The sequence below is a fragment of the Orbicella faveolata genome, unplaced genomic scaffold (genome assembly GCF_042242905.1).
Source record: "Orbicella faveolata isolate gen_17 unplaced genomic scaffold, um_ofav_v1 contig_13, whole genome shotgun sequence".
NCBI classification, from domain to species: Eukaryota; Metazoa; Cnidaria; class Anthozoa; order Scleractinia; family Merulinidae; genus Orbicella; species Orbicella faveolata.
In genome coordinates, this window is record NW_028301540.1 from 8,568,566 (window position 1) to 8,591,543 (window position 22,978).

Here is a 22,978-nt window from a genome sequence, read left to right on the forward strand (position 1 = left end):
TGGATTATTGACCGCGAGATCAGAGCCACACGAACACAGACTACATGGAACTGCATGTTAATCAGTCGTTTGCGTTTAAATCGAGATATTTTTTATTGCAGCGATTTATCGCTCTTGATCGACGCAGTACAAGAACCGCTGGGACTCGCAGCAAAGCATACCTCAGAAGAAGGCGTAGCCGTTTCCTATCTCGGAAGTGACAGGCTCACATGAAAGCCGGCAATTCTCGAGACTTTCCGAGTTTAGTATTAGTTTAGTTTCATCAGATATCAGACCCTTTAAACAAAGTTTTAGCAGGGTTGCTAAAGCACTAAGTGACATTAAAATGGCGGCCCAAGGAGGATGTCGACTACTGAGGCAGTCAGTGTAAAACGCAGACTGCGGACTGCAGACTGCAGGTCCTGCAGACAGGTGGTAAAATGCAGACTGAGTGTAAAATGTAGACTGAGGGTAAAATGAAGACTGCAGACTACAGATTCTCTAATTATACATCGTGTTGTTCCATTATCTAGTGCCAACCATAAACAGGGTCATTCAGGCTAATCGTAGTGAAATTCTGCACTCCGGTTAGCCTGAGTATCACTCAGGTTACTGCCCGAGTCTGAGTTACTGGTCTGCAGTCTTCATTTAACCCCCAGCCTGCAGTCTGCAGACTGGTCAAGTAATTCAAAGGACTTCTCAGCAAGGTTTTGCCAATTTAGCCGTCAATTCTTGTTTTAAATGGAGTATTAATCATTAATTTCAATGCTCGTGTTTTCGCAACTGACTCGATGACTGATGTTTCTGTGACTTTATGGCTGTCATATTGGTGACCCTCCGAGGAAAACCAACATGGCATCTCCAGCAAACAAAGCTCTGTAAATCTGGGTGGAATATTTCTCCGAATAACGCATGTTTGAAAGACCGTACACAGAACTAAACATATGCAAAGCCGTTTATCAATGCTTGTCACAAACCACGTGTAAAATCGTTGAGCCTGGCTGCTAAGCGGCGTGATTCCAGCGTGATCGTCCTGACACGGAAGTAAAATGTCCGTTTTCCGAGAAACAGTTAGAATCACGTGATATATCGAGTTGCTGGCATTTCTCGGAAAGGGAATTTCCTAATACCAAGAAGACATTCCTTCTTCGCGTTTTGTTCAATACAGCAGTTTTGCGAGGGGAAGAACGGTTTTCATGGAAAGTAAATGCAGGTAAACAAGAAATAATGTTAGAGTCAATGAGCTAGTGAAGTGGACAAGAGTGTATTTTAAAAGATTGAATACAACTGAGAACCTTAATTCGTGAAAAATCACCTCGAAGATGTGGAAGTTAAAGCTCTTTAGGTTGAGTGCAGTGCTGTTTTCAACATGAAAAAGGCGTCGAGAACACTTCTAATTATGCTTTCATTGTTTTATCTCGAAAGACCCTCTCAAGTAGTTTAAGGGACCATTACCTGAAGGGTTCTGCAAAAATTATACCCAAAGGTACCCTGCAATTAAAGATGCTCTGCTCGCATGGTTACCCAAAAGGCAGATGTTTCAACAAATACAAAGTTTCAGTCTAGATTATTTATTGTTAAATAGAACCAAAGCAAGATAAAGTCACAGACTAAGCTTGAACTAGCCTGTATTTTTTCCCAAAGCTAAACTTAACGCAGTTTCAATCGATAAAGGATGGTGATTGTGCCTATAATATTAAGTACAAAGTTCAATTCTTACACCAAATCTTTATGTTAACATTGAAACGCTGCAGTGTTTTTCGTTACGATCGTTTTCAGAGAACCAAATGTAGTGTTGGTCAGATAAACATGAAAGTTTGTAACATTCAATGTTGATATTTTTCTTGCAGATGAACTTCAGAAGTGGCTTACGCTAGTTCCTTGGAGAGAATGGGTGAGTGACAATAGTCTAGTTTGGAATTACACAAATCTCTAAGGTCCGCTTCATTCTTACTCATAGCTACAGATATTGCAGGGTGAGACATGATCATCGAGCAGCGACGCTAGGAAACTAAACTTTGTATTGTACGATGTCTACTGTGCTTTTTTTCGAGAAGTAAAATGTGTTAATACTGGTCGCTTTTCGGTGGCCACTGTTTGGTTGTTAAAATTATTTTTCACTAGATATGTCAGCTTAACTCGTTGTTTTCAGTTGTGCGTTTGTGTGCGTGTGAACCTGAGTAAATGAAGTAAAATTTGTAATGTTAATATTGTAATCCCCCTTGATAAGCCTAGGTGCTTTTGGAGAAATAAATGAGAAATATGTTAAAAAAGATAGAATACTGTAGTTAGTTTGTATTTCACCGTCCGTCTTGGAGTTCATTCTAGTTGCCAAATTGAGAGGAGGGTCACAAAAGTAATGATTTATGAGCTAAATTTAAGAAATGACACTGGATTGGAGATTGCAGTCAAGTAGGGGAAGGGGAAAGAGAGGGAACAAGTTTGCTTTTTGTTACTTTATTTTATTTATTTGTATTTTTTCTGAAACTAGTTTCAAAATACAATGCATGAATAAAACTACTTTAAACACCAATACACCTAGCCCCCTCCCTCTCTGCCTCCCCCCTACCTACTTTACCTACCTTTCTGCCCGCCTGCCTATCTAACTATACTGCTTTGCTCAACCTGGGTGCCTGATTTTCAATCTTCCTACCTACTTAGCTATCTGTCTGCTTGCATACCCACCTGTCTGCCTCCACACCACCATATCATAAGTAACCTGTTAACCTGCCTGACAGAACACCAACAATTACCTACCTTACCTACCTATTAACCATGCTACCTCTACCTTGCTACCAACCCACCATTTTAACCTAATTTACAACATACCGGTCTGTCTGTCTGCCTACCTACCAGCCTTTTTCTTTCTGTCGTTGTTTGCTTTCTGCTTTGTTACTCTACCCAACTACCCCCTATTCACATTAACCCAGCACCCACCTATCCACCTTTCTACCTACCTAACTGCCTGCCAGCCATACTCCTGACTACCTGTCAACTACATAACTGCTTGCCTACCTCAATCGCCCTCCTGTCCTCCCTTCCTCCCTTCCTCCCTTCCCCTCTTTGTCCCTTCCACCCTTCCACCCCCTTTCTCCATTCCTTTTTTCCACTCTTTCCCCCTTCCTGCTTCCTCCTTTCTCCCTTTGTTCCTTCCCTCCTTTCCCCCTTTCTTTCTTTCCCCCTTCCTTCCCCCCTCCCGTCCTCCCTTCCTCCTTTCCTCCTGTCCTCCCTTCCTCCCTTCCTCCCTTCCTCCCTTCCTCCTTTCCTCCCTTCCTCCCTTCCTCCCTTTCTTTCTTCCTCCCTGCCTCCCTTCCTCCCTTCCTCCCTTCCTCCCCCTTGCTCACCTTTCTCCCTTCTCCCTTCCTTTATTCCACTCTTTCTCCCATACTTCTTTCCCCATTTCGTCTTTCCTTCCTCCCTCCCCCCTCCGGTCCTCCCTTCCTCCCTTCCTACTGTCCTCCCTTTCTCCCTTTCTTTCTTCCTCCCTTCCTCCTTTTTTCATTTCCTCCCTTTCTCCCTCGCTCCCTTCCTCCTTTCCTCCTTTCCCCCCTCCTCTCTTCTTTTTTTCCTCCCTTCCTCCCCCTTCCTCACCTTTCTCCCTCTCCCCCTTCCTTTATTCCACTCTTTCTCCGTTACTCCTTTCCCCATTTCTTCCTTCCCTCCTTCCTCCCCCTCGCATCCTCCCTTCCTCCCTTCCTCCCTTCCTCCCTTCCTCCCTTCCTCCCTTCCTCCCTTCCTCTGTTCCTCCATTCTTTCTTCCCTCGCTTTATTCTTCTTCTCCACCCTTCCTCCCCCTTTCTCCCTTCCTTTATTCCACTCTTTCCCCCTCCTCCTTCCTCCTTTCCCTCTTTCTTCCTTCTCTCCTTTCTTCCCTCCTCCCTTCCTCCCTCTCTCCCCTCCTCCCTCTCTCCCTTCCTCCTTTCCTCCCTTCCTCCCTTCTATCATTCTACTTGTCCCTCTTTTGCCCTTTTTCCCTTCCTCCCTCTTCTCTTCCAACCTTCCTCCCCCTTTCTCATTTTGTCCCTTCCTCCATCCGTCTCTTCCACCCTTCCTCTCCCTCTCTTCCTCATTGCTATCGTCCTTTCCTTCTTCATTTTTCTTTCCTTTCTACCTACCCAGAAACAGCCATTTACAGATAGTTCAATCAGCTCTGTGGGCACTTGAATAGGAGATTGTCTGATTTTTTTTTTTTTTTAATTACTAACAGCGGACAACGATGACGATGACTTCGACTTGATTCAGCCATCACTCATCCAACAGTTGAGGACCATCCTAGATCAGTATCCTGACGATGGACAGATACTGAAGGTAAGGATGCTGACAATAGGCATCTATAGTCTGCAGCACTGGTTCAGTCGCAAAGAAACTGGAAATTGCTTAGTCTCTCTACTAAAATTAAGAAGAACAAAACGCTGAGTTTGGGAACAGAAATTGCATTGCCAAAAAGAATGCTTTTCTAAATACGATGATTTCAGGGGCTCCTGAAGTCTACTGTTATTTGGAAGGAGATCAAAGAAGGCATGAATTTAACGTAATGTGGTAAGGGTTATGTAAAGGGTTTTAACTGAAACCAGTCCCTTAAAACTGAAGAATGTCGCTTAAAATTTTTAGACAATTGATACTCATCGCTGAATCCAGTAATAACATCTTTAAAAGTTGTAAACATTGGAAAAGTGTTCAAGCTTCTAGAATTCTGAAATATGCGTGAACAATTACAGGCTAGCTTATTTCTTTGTCTAATTCTTACTGATCGATGCCAGAATAACTCGGTCGTTATTTCGTTGGTCTCAAAAAAAAAAAAAAAAAAAAGAAAAACAAACCAGAACACTTCGAAAATCTTTATAGAGCAGTGTCATCAACATGTAATGTTTTAGTTTGGGTCGAGTCTGTCAGGGATTTCAATGGAGTGTGGAGAATGAGGAATGAGCAGAAGAAGAGAGCCGCCATAGAAATTTAGTCAGTTAAGGGACCGTTCATTTTTTATGAGGGAGGGGGGGCTGGTGGGATTTGGGAAGCACCATTTAAAAATCACATGACCCCCCCTGAGCTTACCAATTTTTTCACATGCCCCCCCCCCCTTATAGCGGTAATTTTTTGGGATGACCCCCCCACAAAAAATTGAACATACAATATTTAGATTTCAACTTTTTTAATATTTCTCTATTATCCCCCTACTTCACGTTATTGTGCTCACTATGAAGACAATATTTACAATCCCTATACTACAGAGAGCTGTTGTTTAAAAAACAAATCAAAAGAAAGAGAAGTCAATTTCGGATCTCCTAGTTATGGCTCGCCCTGAGCGTGTGGCATTTGGCCTCTCATTGGCATCTTCCTCATCTGAATTGATGAATGCAAGAATGACGTCACTTGAGTCATCTTCTCCCCTAGAGTCAATGGCATCACTGTCATACTCATCATTGTCACTTTCATCCGTTTCACTGCTGTCAGCACTTGCCCTGTTGTCATTTTGTGTCAATGTCCTGGCATTTCTCAGTGTTGGTTGGCCAGCTCTGAGAGGACTCTTCTGCTGCAAGCATGAATGTCTTACAATTGCCTTTACTTTCTCACTCTTGCTGCTTTTCAAATGCTGCTTCAGCCCGAGGTGGTTCAAGTACTTGTTTAGTTCTGGAACACGTAGCGTTTTAAGCTTGGTTAGATCTTCGCACAACTCAGTCCAAGGATAATCCTGATATGATTTATCTTTTGCGTCCCTACTTAACTTTGCCTTTTCTTCTGCTCTCTTTTTCCTTTTAAATTCCAGCACTTCAAGATGCTGAAGATAATCCACCACAAACTTTGATTTGACAATAAACTTATCTGCAAATAGAGAAACGCTTTCTGGGTGAGATAAAACCAGCCTGCCACTTCCATGCTCTTTCTTCGCTTGGACCCTTGGCTGCCAGTCATCTGGATCACGCCCTTCTTTTGGGGTCTTCTGGTAGGAGAGGTAGTGGTATTCCGGTAGGCAGGAATGGTCAGGAACTGGTTTAAGAAAAAGAAGCAATCTTTCTAAGTGCGGATGGCCGTTCAGAAAGGGCGAGTGAGTTTTCCATGCCAGGGTACCAGTTGAGCCCAGTGATGGAAGAAAACTGAACTTCTCCATCAAAGAACACAGGGCAATGGTGGAAAAGTTGAATGTCATATTGAAAGATGTAAAGGAACACGATTCCACACTCTTTCAGTCCAATGGGCTTGCTTTAAAGCAGGGCGAAGAATTTGCCCACAGTTTTAATGTAAAACAGATCAAATGTATAGAAGCTAAGTTGACGAAGGTCACGCAGGACATGGAAGCACTGGAAAATAAGAAGAGCAATTGTAACAGCATATTCAAGGGCATACTCAAACAGCACATCAACAAAAGGAGAAGGAAAAAAAAAAACCGGAGAAAGTCAAATGAAAGAAAGAGGAAGCGGACCGAAAACAACGTCTAACGAGTTTATGGAATCTGTGTTGGAAACCCGCTGGGAAATGATCTTCCACAATGCCTTGTGTACCCTCCTAGAGCGGCCGTCCTGGAAGAGTGTATTAAGGTTGAGGATGTTGCCACGTCGTTATTTAGAAGAGATGGGCCATACGTCGCACAGCTCTTGGAAGGGAATTATTTCACCACCAACCTTAAGCAGGAAGTCAGAGATTGTGTTTACACCTTCATGTACCCTGGAGAGTACACTCTGACGGAAAGCATTGCTGCTTCTTGCAGCATTGGTGAAAGAAACTCCCATAGCAGCACAAGCGGCGACGAAGAACTCGACGACAGCGAAGATGAAGATGAGTGCCAGTGAAAGTTGCATTCCAAAATAACAGTGTTAAACACTTTGTTTTACTATCTACAAATGCTTTTTGTCGCCAAACGTTTTTTTAAAGCAGAAGGAAAGTTTGTAATAAATTTATATCCTGCCTTCTATGTTTATTCTATAGCAATTTTTTTGATATTCAGACATTATGACATTTTAAAGTTTTACTAAAATATTTCACGTGACCCCCCCTTTTCCCCTTATTTTTTTGGGATGGCCCCCCCTCGAAAGCCATTTTTTTTCGCATGGCCCACCCCCAAATTCCACCAGCCCCCCCTACCTTATAAAAAATGAACGGTCCCTAATGAACGTTTAGGAGTTTTTTGATCGCTTGAGAGTTTTATTTTTTCATAATGTTTTTGTAATAACATTTATTCCTTATATTAGGAACTTATTCAAAATGCCGAAGATGCACGTGCAAGTACAGTGAAATTCCTTCATGACAAGCACAGCTATGGAATAGAGAAACTTCACAGTGAAGGCCTCGCCCGATTCCAGGTACGACTTTTTCTTATAGCGGGAACAAAAGAGTCAACGTTTCCCTTATCAGTTCTTCAATAATCTGGATGTGTCTTTGCGCTTCTGAAGACAGAAAAAAGAAGGAAAGAAGGCTTTTCAGTTGTTCTTTTTAATTATATCTAATTTATATTTGTGTCTCCAATTATTTGTCATTTAACAGGGTCCTGCACTTTATGCATACAATGACGCACAGTTTACTGACGAAGACTGGAAGGGCATACGAATGCTATGTGATAGTATCAAAGTGAAAGATCCTATGAAAGTGGGTCGTTTTGGTCTTGGATTTAAGTCTGTATTTCATGTCACAGGTGAGTCTCCTTTTGTGTAAGTTTTCAGTACTCTTATGGTTAAATTCTGTCGTGGCTGCTTTCACCGTTGACTCACATTGTTGCAAAGATTTTGTTCCTAAAGTGATCGACAACAACCTTGGAGGGTATCTGGAAATGTGAAATTTTTCTGCGAGATATCATTAAATCGCCATCGGGCGTGCACCACCAGTGCCAGTTGTATACCAAACAAAATTTACCTCTTAGTTAACACGCGATTAAACTAGCAGAAAACTCTGAAAGAAGACAACCTCTTTTTTCAGAGGATTGTTCGCGACGTTCTGTCTTTGATATCTGCCGTTTAGTTTGTTTATTAACTGAATAAATGCAACCCAAAAATCGAGGAAACTCAGGTAGGTTCATTGAACTTCGATGTACCTTCGCATGAAAAGATTTTCCATGTGTACATTACGTCATATGAACAGGAGATGGCCAATCTCTTTTTTTATTCTCAGATTAAGGAGAGAAATGTAACGTTATGCATTTGCATGGGTTCATACCCTTTAAAGAGCAACGCACACTTTTTGCCAAATTGTCTCGACGTGAAATTTTTTTGGACAAATTTTCCTTCTGTTGATCTCAGATCTCCCGAGCATCTTCAGTGGCTCACAGATTGGAGTGATCGATCCGCACGAGGAGTACTTTGGCGGCGGGAAGAACCGACGAACTGGACACCGATGGCGATTGAAGGAAGACCATGCAGTGATGGACAGCATACCGGACCAGTTCCTACCGTACAAAGGAATCTTCGACTGTACAGATGATGCGTTCTCCGAGGGAACTTATAATGGAACGTTGTTCCGTTTTCCTCTGCGGACAGCACCGTCCAAGCTGTCACAGACGCTTTACTCCGTCGAAAAGGTGCGCACATTGTTTCAGAGTTTTACGGCTGATGCCCACTTGGTCCTCCTTTTTCTCCAGTATCTCGAATCAATAGAGCTCTACGTCCGAGACGTGGCGGACAATGAAGCCAAAAGAACGTTTCAAGTCAGAATCACAGATGACAGCCTCCCGCTGGTTCGCAGAAAGAGGGAAGAATTTCGCAACCAGATCACGACCGGTCAGCTTATGCCAGAGCCTGTCAAGGTGACATATCCAGTCACGATCGAGACGGTTGCTTATGACCAAGGTATGATAAGCGACACACATCGGCACTCTTTTCTTGTTACAAATTATTTTTGTGGCGGAAGCGTCTCGTCAGAATTTGAAACCCTGGCCAAGGATAAAGATCTCAGCTATCTACCTTTAGTTGGTGTGGCCATGCCGATACCAGAACCCTCCGAAAACCAGACGCCTGATATTAAAGGGCACGTGTTTTGTTTCCTCCCACTGCCTGTGCAAAAGACGAGCATGACAGGTTTACCAGTACACATCAATGGATTCTTTGCTTTGAGCCAGAACAGACGTTATATTAAGACTCCGAATGCTGAGCAAGAGGATTTGGCTCAAAAGGAAGGGCGGCAGCTGACTGACAAATCCCTGTTATGGAACCAGTGTCTTCTGGAAGAGGCCATCCCAAGAGCGTATGCTACGATGCTGATGGAAGCTATTAAAGAGAAGAGTTATAATATCCAACCAGATGCGATTTACAAGTAAGACTAAACTGTTTAAGTTGCACTTGTCGTGAGTGTCTCAAGCTTTTATCAAACGTTTGGCTGCCAATCCGTATCCAGGCACGTTCCAAAACACTTTTGCCCCATCATTTCCTCCTTTTTTGAGGTTTCGCAACTTGTGTAATACGCTGAATGATTTTTCCGATATGCGGTAATAGTGTTTGGGACAAGCACTTAATAATTTTTTTCTCTTTGTTAAGGTAATTGAATTTGCGCGTGCTGGTTTATTCCAACGACTCTTTAAGATACAGATCACGAGGTTAACAACGAAAACAAAACCCGCACCCAAAACCGGCTTAAAAACGCAGAGCTGGGAAAGAATAGTGCACGCTGATTGGAAAATTCGTGCGGGCTGTGTCATTGACAATGGAACGATTTTTTTCTTCTTTTTTTCTAATTGAATTACTTTATTGTATTTCTTTACACCTAGAGCGTGGCCAAATATGGACGTCATTGATCAAAAGTGGAAAAGAGTGCAGAATCCTTTGTTGGAGTTGCTGTGTAATGAAAGAGTCGTTTATTCTCCCGCCCACGGAGGTAAATGGTTGAACGTGGAAGACGCGACGTTTGACAAACTTCCAGAGAACGATCCTAAAGAGTTGCTTGTGCGAGTTTTTCTTGTAGCGAATCAGAACGTCGCCACTTTGCCGGATCACGTTTTGAGAGCCTTGGGTTTGTACGCAAACTTAAGAACCGAGATAACGCCCTCAATAACGCGGAGAGTGTTCAGAGAAACGCCTTCTTGCTACAGAAGCCTCAGTCGGTTAGAGAAGATTCAGCTTCTAAAATTTGTGCTCAAAGATGAGCAGTTTTCAGACCTCCTCGGATTAGAGCTGTTGCCCGTTACCAATGGAAGCTTCATTTCGTTTTCTAACACCGATCAAGCTATTTACATGTGCTCGCCAGAGCATCCACGTGAACTTCTTCCTGGCCTGCAGGATCGATTTCTGGATCAAGACATTGACGATAGCCTCTTCCAAAGCTTGCAAGCAGTTTCCAATCAAGGTACAGATATGATCCGTGTTAATTCTACTACATCTTGGAATTACACTCAATATCTAAAGTAAATTTCTTTCATTCATGAAAAAGGTGGAATTTTGAGGTAAGGACAACGACTTCATCGGGCTAAGGGGTCCATTTCACCAAAGTTTGTCCGAGTTTCAGTAGCACGAACCGACTGTAGGAGTATTTTTACTTCCTCCTGGATAGAACGATAGAATTTCTTCTTCTCACTGCATCGCAGGGTTACGCCCCATTATTATTATTTTGTGGAAAGTGTACAATACCACAAGACTAAAAGGGGATTACAACTGATCAGAATAGGAAAACCCGATCAAATTATATTGTTATTTTGCTGAAATTTTGACTCTTTGAACAGGTGTGATTTAAAAGGAATCAATACTAAAACACACGATATCATTCTAGACACTTTTCCTAAAATTCTTCGCTATTTAATTTTTTTTGATCAGCTAGAAAACCATACCTTTTATCTCCGAACCCAAAAGGGCCTTTTACAGATACTACGTAACTAAATAGTTAAACTATTACAAGATTCTCGTTCCATTTTTCACAGGATGCACTCAGTTGCGCCACCTTTGTAAAACCGATGTAGTCAACCTTCTCTCAAAATCACTGCCACCTGAGTGGTCAGCGGGGGACAAAGTACTGTGGAATCCTGGAATTGGAAACCATCCCCGTAAAGAATGGCTTAATCTTGTATGGGACTATCTCGGAAAAAACTTTCCTACCATTGGGGAGCTTAAAAGGCTTCGAAACCTTCCGTTGCTCCCACTGGACATGTCACAAGTGTCGGTCACTTTAGCAAGACTTACCCAGCCATCTAAGATAGTTGTAAGAAGCCTTCACGGAGATCACCTTGATGAGAACGTCACTGAAGTTTTGAAAGTGCTTGGTGTGACTGTAATGCAGGAGTACCCGGAATTTTTACGCCTCCATCCTGCGCTAGCGAATTCCTTTGTCCATCCACCATCAGTTAAAGGTGTCTTACGAGCTCTGGCGGCATCGCTCCCCGAGATGGCGACTGGAATGCATCAAGTAACAGACCACGGCAAACGCTCCTTGAGAAGGTTCATGGCCAAAGCCTCTTCGCTAGAACCGGAAGAGAAGCAGGTTCTCTATAGCTTTCCTTTGTTTGAGACTCTATTCAAGACTTTTGTGTCGAAAGAAAACGGTCTTCGTGCCGCCCCTGAAGAGTCGTTTCCGGTGGCTCCCCCAAGGGATCTCATTGACATCAAAGAAGACGCTTCCAAGCGATTGGTAGTGCTAATGGACATCCAAATCCTCACATCGCATGAATTTTTCATTGAAGAAGTATTTCCAGGTGTGGAAGAAGGCCATTATTCTGCTGAAGAGATCGACAGACTTATGGTCTTTGTGCTGGAGCACTATCAAGTCTACGCTGGTGCCGACTGGAGATTTAAAGAGAAGTTAAAATCTTTGCCGTTTGTCTCAACCAAAAGTAGACGAGTAAAGCCTATGGAGATATTCGATCCCAGGAAGGACTTGCTGAGGCGTATTTTCGCCGAGGAAGACGTTTTTCCTACCGGAGAGCAATACAACAACCCTGCAGCCCTGGTGATTTTGGAAACTCTAGGAATGAAAGGCGAGGGAGGTATCACTGGGCAAGACCTCTACCAAAGTGCCAAAGCAGTCAGCAACATTTCAAGCCTTCCAACAGCGGAAAGAAAGTCAGAAGCGATCATGCAACACATAACACGGAATCCTTCTAAGCTTCAAGAGACGACTTGTGGAACGTCATTAGGATTGCTGCTTCAAGACATTTCATGGGTGTCCAGGGTTAGAGGAAAACCCAGCGATTATCCGCAAAGACTAACGTTTTGGGGAGAAACGTGCAGCGAATCACATTTCCACAAGCCCTCAGAAGTGAAGAGCGATCAGCTGGCAAATCTCATCGGATCTTTAAAACCAGTGGTTAAAACAGAGTCATCTAGCCAGATAGCGAGTTTCTTTTCCTGGAATATGAAGCCAACGATATTCGAGGTCGCTCAACATCTTAAAAACGTGATCAGCTCTTACAACACAGCTGAAAAGCCGCGTTATATCATGATAATCAAGGAAATCTATCAGTCTCTCAGTCAAGCAGATCGCGCTGACGTAAAGGGGGCATTAAGTAGCCTTGAAAGTCTCGCCTGGATTTGGAATGGAGATGGCTTTTCTTCTCCTAGTCTGATGTTATCCAAGAAACCGCCTATTGATCTGTCACCATACGTCCACGCCCTTCCTTCAGAAGTGGAACATTTCTCTGCCTTTTTTTCTAGTTTTGGCTTGCAAGAACAGTGTGATGACGCATTCCTACTTCAGGTTCTGCATCTGATAAAACAGAAGTATGACAATGGCACACAATTTTCCACATCAGAAGTGAAGAAAGACCTCCAATTATCGGTGGATATTCTGAATGAAGTTAAGCCAAACGTTGGTGAACAATTGCCTTCTACGCTTCAAGAAAAGGTTCTAATTCCAACACACGTGGAAAGAGATACGTATCTCAAGCTTGCACCAGTTGAAGATTGCATGTACTGTGAACATGAGTGGTTGGAAAGAAGCAACCATGATGAAGGGATGGATTATATGTATGTACATCCAAACATCCCGAATAGCACAGCTGAACTTTTGCTTGTACCAACGCTCATGAATCGAATGCTAGAGCCGGACGAACTGGAAATAGGAGAAGAATTTGGGCAAGAAGAAAAACTAACTCGCAGACTTGGCAGACTTTTGGAAGACTACACCGATGGATTCGCGGTACCAAAAGAACTTGTACAAAACGCAGATGATGCTGGTGCCACCGAAATCAGATTTCTTTATGATGAGAGAACAAACGAAGATGCCATGACCTGCCTGATTGACGAAGGAATGAGACACTGCCAGGGTCCTGCACTGTGGGTTTACAACGATGCCGAGTTTCGAGACGAAGATTTTACAAACATTACAAAACTGAACGGTGCTACAAAAGAATCCGACACCGAGAAAATTGGAAAGTTTGGACTCGGCTTCAATGCAGTGTACAACCTGACGGATGTTCCAATGTTCGTGAGTAGGAATTATTTTGTGATTTTTGACCCCAACACTTTCTATCTGGGGAAAGCAATCAGGAACAAAAACAAACCTGGAATGAAGATAGACATCAACAGGAACACAAGGAGGCTGAGAAATCTTAGCAATCAATTTAAACCCTTCAACGGCATATTTGACTGTGACCTTCGTCTAGAAAAAGAGGACAACTCTTTTCATGGAACACTTTTTCGCTTTCCTTTACGAACCAAAGAGCAAGCTATACAAAGTGAAATTAAGCAACTTCATTACGACAACAAACAAGTGGAAGAACTCTTAAGGCTTTTCACTTATGGCGCTAAAACCTTGCTGCTCTTTACACAGAATGTCCGCAGGATTCAAGTGTTTCGTTTGCCAAGGGAATCAGCTAGTTCTGAACAACCCACACTGTTGTTTGAGGTCAGCAAAGCATTGCATCAAGACGGAATCTTAAGAGAATTGTCTGTCCCAGTCACTCTTTCCCCAGCTGTTAGGAGCCTTAGTAATGAAGAACAGAACTTTCTAAAACAGTGCAACTTTCTGCGAGCATCATCTGAAGTTGCCAAGCAAACAGGAGATTCCATCAGCTCTAATACTGATTTGCTCAGCTCGGCACTTATGGTTACCATTAAGAGCACCGTTACAGATAGCGGAAAATCGTTCCTTGACAACAATGGCCACTTGCAGGATGAATCTGAAGTTTGGCTTGTCGCGTCTTCTATGGGCAAAGGGAATGCAATGCAATTTGCCAAAGGCGATAAGAGTCTTCTTCCATCAGCTGGAGTAGCTGCACGGATGATGCCTGCTGACTATCAGAACCCCAAGCTTCTGCCAGTACCCGTTGTCGAACAAGTACCGGCGAAAGAGCCGCATCATAAGGGAAACCTGTTCTGCTTCCTTCCGCTTCCAATCTGTAGTGGTTTCCCAGTTCACGTAAATGGGGCATTTGCAGTAGCCGCCAGTAGACGAAGCTTGAAGGAGAAAACAGCTGATGACAAGAGCTGCACTGGAGTAGAGTGGAACAGTCTTCTTATGCAAGACTCCATCTGTGCAGCATATCTAGATCTCCTTGAGGACTTGAAGACGACTGCTACGGACAAATATGAGTTCCACTCACTATGGCCAAAATCTTGTGAAGTAGAACCAAACTGTCAGCCGCTTGCACACTCATTCTACCAAACTCTCGCTAGTGGAAGCTGTTCTCTCTTTTCAGATGGAAACAGATGGGTAGACATTACGCAAGTAGTCTTTCTGGAACCAAACTTTCGCCAAGACCCACAAGTAGGAGACATGTCATTTGAGGTTTTTCACTTGTTGAAAAAGGGGAAAGAAGCCATTATTGATCTACCAGCAGATGTCTACGAGTCTTTTCAAGATTATGATCTCGCAGCAGTAATCCAGGATAGAAGCTACGACAAGGGAAGGTTCTTCCGCGAGCTGTTCTTTCCGAACATTCAGTTGGTACCAAGTCACCAGAGGGACAAGTTGGTCTTGTACGTTCTAGATTTGTGCGCTCAACACGACAAAAACGACGGAGACTTCGACTATCTCATTAAATCACATGAATGCATTCCAGTTTCACCGGATGGCCACAAGTTGAAGTGCCCGGGCCAACTTATTAATCCGTTCAAAACTGCCGCATCTCTTTTTAGCCCCGAGGACAAGAGGTTTCCATTTGGCACAGAAGAAACCTTTTTAAACGGTTTGCGACTGGCCAAACTTGAACAGCTTGGGATGTTAACGGATGATCTTCCATGGCCTGAGGTTGCCGAAAGAGCAGAGAGTGTTAGCATTTTAAATGAAATTAGTGGAGAAGCAGCTTTGAACCGCGTAAAGGCATTAATGGATCATCTAGAATGGAAGCTCTGGCGTGAGGAGGGAACCTCTTGTCCCGATGATGTCTGTAACAGATTCTTGCAAACAAAATTTCTACCCTTACTTCAGAAACCTTACAAGTTTCCTCTCCGCTGGAGAGGAGATGAAATGCAAACTGGAAACAAGGTAACATTGCTGTCACCCGAGGAGTCCTTTTTAGAGAGCGAGAAGTACTTAGTTTGCTGCACTGAGCCAATAGTAGATCAACATATGCCAACAGTTGTTCAAAAGTTCCTGTATTTAGACAAAAAGAAGGCCACACTCAACCATGTTGTATCCCAACTTGATGTTGCGTCGTCGGTAAACGCCAACAGTCTCGATATATCGGTATCCCAACAGCTAAACAAAGTGTGCTTGGCAGCCTACAAATATCTACAAAGAGCCCTTGACAGTGAAGAAGTCGAAGCTGAGCAATTGAGAGAGCGTTTCCGTGGAAAGAAGTTCATTCTCTGTGGGGAAGAATTTGTTTATGCAAAGCAAGTGGCTTTCAAGTTGGATGTGGATTGTTCTCCTTACCTTCATCAGCTTCCACATAATTTGGCCAGACCATTTGAAGGTTTAATGAAAGCAACTGGTGTAAAAGATGCTTTTGAAAAAGAAGATTTCATTTCTTGTTTGAATCTTATAAAGCAGACGTTCCAGGATGCTGAGCTCGATGAGAAGAATCTTCAAGTGACAGTCAATGTGGCTGTTCAATTGGGCAACGAAAACAAAACTCATAATAGTCGGGATTCGTTTTGTCTTCCTGACTCCAAAGGAGTAATGCAATCGGTTGGCGAACTTTGCATGAGAGACTGCCCTTGGATGCCTGACGAAATTGGGGTTCACTTTGTAAGTGACATGATTCCGCCCAAAACGAGCAGCCAACTGGGTGTGAAAACGCGCCGTAAAGAGGCATTAAGGCATTTTTCGCGTGGTATCCCCTTTGGCCAAAAAGAAAAACTCACAAATCGTTTAAAACGCATTCTAACAGCTTATCCATGTGAGAAAGAAATATTGAAAGAACTTCTTCAGAATGCTGATGATGCTCAAGCAACAGAGATTTGCTTTATTAAAGACCCTCGAGAGCACCAAGATGAGAAAGTGTTTGAAGACTCATGGAAACCACTGCAGGGTCCTGCATTGTGCGTCTATAACAACAAGCCTTTCACTGAAGCTGATATTGTGGGCATACAGAACCTTGGAGAAGGTAGTAAAGGAGACGATCCAAACAAGACTGGCCAGTATGGTGTAGGGTTCAATGCAGTGTACCATTTGACTGATGTCCCGTCATTTGTCTCTAGTGGAGAAGAGATTGGAGACGTCTTGTGTGTGCTGGATCCACACTACAAGTACGTGCCTGGTGCAACTGCCTCGGAACCTGGGATGATGTTCAGAGAAACATCGAAGTTAAAGCACATGTTTCCAGATGTGTTTTCTTGCTATATTGAAGATTATCAGGAGTTTCCAATGCAAAATTCAACAATGTTCCGTTTTCCACTGAGAACCAAAGAGATGGCAGATAACTCCAAGATTTCGAACTCTCCAGTAACGCTGCCAGACTTAGGTGACATGATGGAGGCACTTAAAGGAGAATTATTTGAAGTTCTGCTTTTTGTGAATAACGTCAGGAAGATCACTCTGTGTGACATCGATGAAGAAAGTGGAAAGGTGGTGAACTCTTATTCCGTCGAAGCAGAAATGTCAGAAGAGGATGCAACCAAGAGGCAACAGTTTGCCACCTACGTCAAACAAGTTGCAAAGACAGGTGATAAATCAGACCAATTTTTTCCAGGGAACGTCAAGGTGAAAGATTGCTCTTATGCTCTGAGGTTACGAGACAGTCTTGGCAAAGAAGAAAAGTGGCTCATTGTCAGGAAAATTGGATTTGATAACGAAGTGCCAACAAGCATCGTGGAAGCGTACAAAAAGGGTGATCTGGGAATGCTTCCGCGCGGTGGTGTCGCTTGCCTTTTGGAGCAGAATTCCAAGCAGGGGGACTCAGGGACTACCAGGAAAAAAGCTTACTGCTTTCTTCCACTTCCTTTAGAAACCGATCTTCCAGTCCATGTCAATGGTCATTTTGCACTGGACCATGAAGCCAGAAGAAATCTTTGGAGAGACCAAGGTAATGGCTATCGCAGTGACTGGAATAACGCTTTGCTGAGAGATGTGATAGCCTCGTGTTATTTAACACTTTTGGATGAGGTAAGGTGTTACCTTCATTTGCCAATTACACACAGCGCTGAAGACGTTACGCCGGACTATAGTAAAGATGCCTTGGTAGAAAAGATCGAGGAATACGAGAATCTGTTTCCATTGGTAGTCTCAGGCAATCCGTACTGGGAAACTTTGGTAAGATCCGTGTATCAAGGAATGGACAAAAAGAGATTAAGACTTCTTCCAGTGGTGCGAAGTACACTATCAGAAGCTGCCACTCCTTTAGTTAATCTAAAATGGCTTCCTCCAACAGGCGAAGGGAAAGACGAAGCGTTCTTCAACAATCTTGGAGAAAGCGATTGTTTTGCGCCCCGACCAGGAGATTTTTCTCTTCAAAACGATCCTGAAAAGGAAGAGAAACGAAGATTGGAGCTGAAAACGTCCTTTGAAGAAATTCTACTGGAAACGGGATTTAACCTTGTAAAATGTTTCTTATCTGTATACTCAGCGTTTCAAGAAGCAGGTGTGAGTTCTCGTTGCGTGTCTCCTTCTTCTGTGATGGAGTTCTACAAGACTTTCAATAATGAAGATCCCCTTTGCCGCATTGGATCGACTTATGTTGATGTTACAAAGACACCATTTAAGAACATTGACAGTGTCACACTCGTGCTTAAGTACTGCAAGGATGACGAACATTTCTTGCCAAACCTGCCAGGACTTCCCCTACTTGTAACTCAAGACAATCGTTTGCAAGAATTCAGCACTTCTAGTCCGAAGTTTCTCTCGCGTCATCATGGAATTCTACCGCATTGCAAAGAAATGTTTGTTCATGAACGAGTAAGGATACAAGTCTTTGGCCATGTGTCATGTCTACAGTTCCCTGTCTTCAAGCGTTTTGGAGTACAGGACTTCGCTAGTAACTTGCATCGAACTCTACCAGGTGAATATTGCAGCGCAGATGGGTACGTTCGGTGGTCTCCTACACAAGGCTCAGTACCAAATCAACCTTGGTTGTACAAGGTTTGGACTTTCCTGAATGAAGAAACAGAAATTGTCCTCAAGGAAATTGAACAGCAGTTCACAAGCATTTGTGAAATAAAGCAACACGAAGTCAGAAGAATTCGTACACTTCTTCAGCCTCTCTCAAACTGGAGCGTCCTTCCTTGCACAGAGACGATCCCTATGACAAGATCCTCTAGTGAAAGTGCTTTGGTTGTGGTACCAGAACATTTCCTCGTGCCCTTGATTCTAGCAGATACTGTTCTTGATTTCACAGGTCCAGATGCTAATAGTCGTCCACTTGTTGAGGCTTTGAAAATGCTCGGCCTGGCTGAAGTAAACTCTGCTGTTTTGTCGTTGGATTCCTTCCATCTTGCCAGCAAGTTAGTAGCTTCGCTAAAAACACCAGCAACCCTCGTCAAATCCTTGGAGCAGAAGATGAAGATATACCCACAAGCTCTTGAAGGAAAACTGAAAAATGGACAATGCAGGACCATTTTGGAGTATTTCAGCAACAACGTTGAAAATCTACAAGAAAGCGACAAGAAGGTGCTAAGAAGACTTCCTTTTTATCAAGCAACACATGGTGGCCTCATCAGTGTAAATAGTACAAATGTATGCGCCCTTCCCATTGGCATTCCACGGAAAGAGATGGAAGAGTTAAGCCTTCAACTACATGTGGTGTTTTTGGAAGGCTGGCACAGTCTGTCCCCACTCTTCAAATTTCTAGGTTTCGAGTGTCTCTCGGCAGTCGCCGTATATTGTAATTTCATTTTGAAGAATTTTGATATTTTTAGCTCGGAAGGACGGCTCGCTCACCTTAAGTACATCCGTGATTCTATTTTGACATCAACATCGACGTCAAAATTGACATCAACCAGTGAGAGTGACAAGGAGAGGTTGCTAACTTGTTTGAAGAACACAGCGATTGTTACCTCCGAAGATGGGACTTTGCAGAAAGCATCTTCATACTACTATCCCCACAATGATGTTTTCAAAATAATGCTTTCTGAAGACAAGTTTCCACCAGAGCCTTTCAACAAATATGAATGGCTGCCGTTTTTGAAACGCATTGGATTAATCTATGAAGTTTCCCAAGATCTTTTCAAGACGTTTGCTACTGAAGTTGCCCGCGAGGGTGCAAGACAGCAGACTGCGAAAACTGATGAAAAATCGAGAGTTCTAGTAAAACACCTTTTCAACCGAGAGGATGTTGTAGAAGAAGACGTCCTTCAAGAAGTCCGTGACGTCCGCTTTGTGGCTGCAGATCCTGTGGGGCAAGAACTTCGGAATATCTGTGGTCCGTTCGGTGGAGGTAGGGATGGTCAGGCACCATACATTTCATTCAAAGGTTCTGTGTTAGCAAAACACACAAAGATAGTTTGGACGACAGCAGCTGTTCTTCCAAACTGGGCAAATCCAAGGAATTATCAGTATAACATTACAGTTCCTAAAGGCTGGAAATGTGCCAGTGATGTTTGCAATGCCATTCTTTCCCAACTCCAGATTCTCGCAGAACCAACTGTGGATATGGTTATTTTTCACTGCCAAAATGTATCCTGTCAACTGGCAAAAGAAAACGATGTTACTCCTCGACCTGATCAGCAACAGATACGGACGTCAGTAATGTCGAATATCTACAGGTTCCTTCAACGAAAAGCCGTGTTAAGCATTACTGCAAAAGAACGCCTTCAGCACATCCCTTGCCTTTTGGTCGAGGAAGGTGGACGTTTTGTTTATGCCAAACAAGTAATCATTGAATTGTACAAGAACCTTGAGATCAAGCCGTTCCTTTACGGAATGCCCGCTGAACTCAGTGAGTTCAAGACACTGTTTAAATATCTGGGATGTTCCCCTTCTGTCACACCTTCGCACTATGCTATGGTGTTGGACATGTTACACGGTCAGTGTAAGGCAAACGAGCTGGAGCCAAATGAGGTGGACAGTGCCTTAAGAGCGGTTAAAGGTCTCCTTGAAACGATGCAAGACAATCCTGACGCAAAGCAGGATATATCTACTTTGTACCTACCAGCCACATATCCATTCAGTAGTGATTTCATTGTGAATGACACTATCTTTCCTGTTGTTTTAATGAAGGCTTCCGAGCTTATTTTTAATGACGCTCCTCACTACTTTGATCGTGTTCACGACTTCAACCTGCCATTTGTGGTGGATCTTAAGAGAGCCAATGTTGTCTGCAAAGGCAATGCAAATTACAAGGACCTAATCGTGCTACTTCCCACAGCTGTACAGCCAAAGATGATGTCATGCGTAATCATAGAGAAATTCGCAGAATCTGAAGGCTGTAGCGAGCGTTTTGATGTTGGTGCTGCTAGCTCATTAAGAAAGCAGCTGCACTCAGAAGAATTCTACCGCGGAATTGTCAGGCTTATTCGTCACGCTAATCAAGATTGTGGTCTTGACGAAGCTGTGGTTGCAACTGTGAGGAACAATTTACAAAGTATCGAATTGCTTGGTATGAATAAAATTGTCACTCATTTAGTTCATAATGGGGAAGTGATTCGTGGGAGTGAAATTGAAGTGCCATACTTTTTGGAGAAGGTTTTGCAGTCGGGTCAAGAAATTTGGAAAGTTTACGTCAATATCGTCGAAGACGCAGAGGAAACAATCTCTGCGATAATTCTAACGTTAACAGAAGTGATCGATGAAGCGTGCAAAGGGCTGTTGCGGAACACAACGCATTACATTTCTGCCATGCTGCTCAGCCAACCTGGGAAGATATTTTCCTTACTGGATAGGAGGAATATTCGTCAAGACAACTCTTATGATACAGACAAAGGAGACGTCTTTCCGCCACCAGGTAGTTTCATTCCTATAGCAATGCATAACCTTCTGAATCCGGCGTTTCAAGCGTTTACTCCCGGAGAATATGTGGGGTACGAGTTAGGTGATCCAAGTCTTGAGCTGCAGGAAGGAGATGCCACCTACATCTACGCTGTGATAATCGAAGAAGTGCTAAGTGACCATGCCAGCCTCCTTTCGAAGTTTTACAAGATCAACATTGGAGAGGGCAAGAAGCCACAAATTGTCGAGGCTACTATGTTGTACAAATTTCACCGTGCCCAAGAGATAACATCAACTCAGGTAGCCCTATCTGACCAACAAAGAAGCTCACACTCCACGACAGATAAACAGAAGATTTTTGATGAAATTTCAAGAGCGCTCGAAGAAGCATGGAATTTGCCAGAAGAAAGAAGAAGACGAATTGTCAAGCGACTGTTTCTACAGTGGCATCCCGACAAAAACCCAGGAAATGAGGTGTTCTGTACGGAAGTATTTCAGCACATAAAGAGTGAAATCGAACGATTGGAAAGAGGAGAAACACGCAGAGGTGGAAGCTGGAGCTCTACCTATGGTGCTTTCTATGGTTTCTGGGGAAGGCGTGCAAGGCAGTATAGCTCACAGCGCCAGGAGTACCGTGACAGCTTCTTTCGACACTATGGGTCATCTGGTTATAGAACACGTTCCTGGTACGTGCCTCCAAGCTTCTGCACAACGAATCCCCAACCACGAGAGGCACGACGCTGGTTCCGACAAGCTGAAGCGGACCTGGAGGCTGCTGATAATGACATTGTTACCGTTATAAAACCATCGTACGAGTGGGCCTGCTTCAAATGCCACCAGGTAAGAAAAAGTGAAGGTAGGTAAATTCTACATGCGAGCTAAGTGGCCCATCAGGCCGGAGCTTATCCCGGTTTCTGGAGCATGAAGCGACTAGGAATATTTCTTTCCCCTCTGGATGGAATGTTAGTCCATCGCAGGGTTACCCCAGCCTTAAATTCGCCAGTACCCATTTGGTTGGAGAGAGGCACAGCGAGAGTCAAGTGTCCTGCCTAAGTACAGAACACAATGTCACCTGTCAGGGCTCGAACCCGGACCGCTCCATCCGGAGTCGAGCACGCTAACCATGAGGTAACCGCTTGTCCACTGCAGGTAAGAATATTACATCTAAATTGCTGATGCAACTCGTTTCAATCTTGCACGTTTTATAAAGATTTCAAAACAAGGAATTAAAATCAAATTTCTGGTAAAGAACTCACTACGTGGTTACTGGGAGCAGCACTAGAACAATTTTGACTGTGATATAAAAAAGAGAAATGGTCGCGATTCTTACGGTAACAACAACCGGCTATGGAAAAAAAAATGGCCTGTATTTCTGTCATAAAAAAGTCTGTAAGCGTGTCTTTTCCCATAGAGAGTACCAACATGAAAGCGCTCATCCTGTCAAGACGCGAATCCTACACGCCATTAGTTTGCAGTTCCGCTTAATACAACCGCCTTGAATGACTGGCGCATAACTGTGCCTTTGGATAAATGGCAAACTCAAGTTCAAAACCTAACTAACCATTGTGTCTTTCCATCATAATTACGATGGCATTCAAAGAACCTTGAAAAGAAGCGAATTAATTCGATCACAGGTAACAAATCGCAACCTTCAAAAGTGACATGTTGAGCCTTTTAAAGTGAACAACTGTTTCTTGGGAGACCCGCTAAGGTAATTAATGGCAGTGAAAAGAGCTACCTTGGTCTAAAAAGTGTTCGCGTTTTGTTAAAAGTCGCAGTATACGGTTTTTGTAACAATCTTATCTTTATGCAGGGGGCTTGAAACTAGTTCTACATAGTTTAGCTCCCGTACGAA

At 43.3% G+C, this 22,978-nt stretch overlaps 2 protein-coding genes across 3 annotated transcripts in view; one reads left to right on the plus strand and one right to left on the minus strand.

Annotated features, from left to right (window-relative positions):
* The window catches only part of LOC110052891 (sacsin-like), a 69,024-nt gene that overhangs the window by 42,884 nt on the left and 3,162 nt on the right, over window positions 1–22,978 (plus strand). The window contains exons 1-8 of one of the 2 annotated variants that reach the window (XM_089285742.1): window positions 1,072–1,192; window positions 1,830–1,873; window positions 4,187–4,287; window positions 7,164–7,274; window positions 7,456–7,603; window positions 8,205–9,213; window positions 9,665–10,239; window positions 10,808–21,963. In XM_089285742.1, the coding sequence (XP_089141868.1) occupies window positions 1,870–1,873; window positions 4,187–4,287; window positions 7,164–7,274; window positions 7,456–7,603; window positions 8,205–9,213; window positions 9,665–10,239; window positions 10,808–21,963 (13,104 nt within the window). In that variant the 5' untranslated portion in view covers window positions 1,072–1,192; window positions 1,830–1,869. Of the gene's footprint in view, window positions 1–1,071; window positions 1,193–1,829; window positions 1,874–4,186; window positions 4,288–7,163; window positions 7,275–7,455; window positions 7,604–8,204; window positions 9,214–9,664; window positions 10,240–10,807; window positions 21,964–22,978 lie in introns of those variants that run through there. The other variant, XM_089285743.1, reaches the window with a different exon arrangement.
* LOC149114862 (uncharacterized) lies at window positions 3,612–3,924 on the minus strand. Its single transcript, XM_089285768.1, has 2 exons — window positions 3,719–3,924; window positions 3,612–3,678 (listed from the first exon to the last, which is right to left on the minus strand). Exons 1-2 carry the CDS (start codon window positions 3,922–3,924, stop codon window positions 3,612–3,614), a joined length of 273 nt encoding a protein of 90 aa, XP_089141894.1.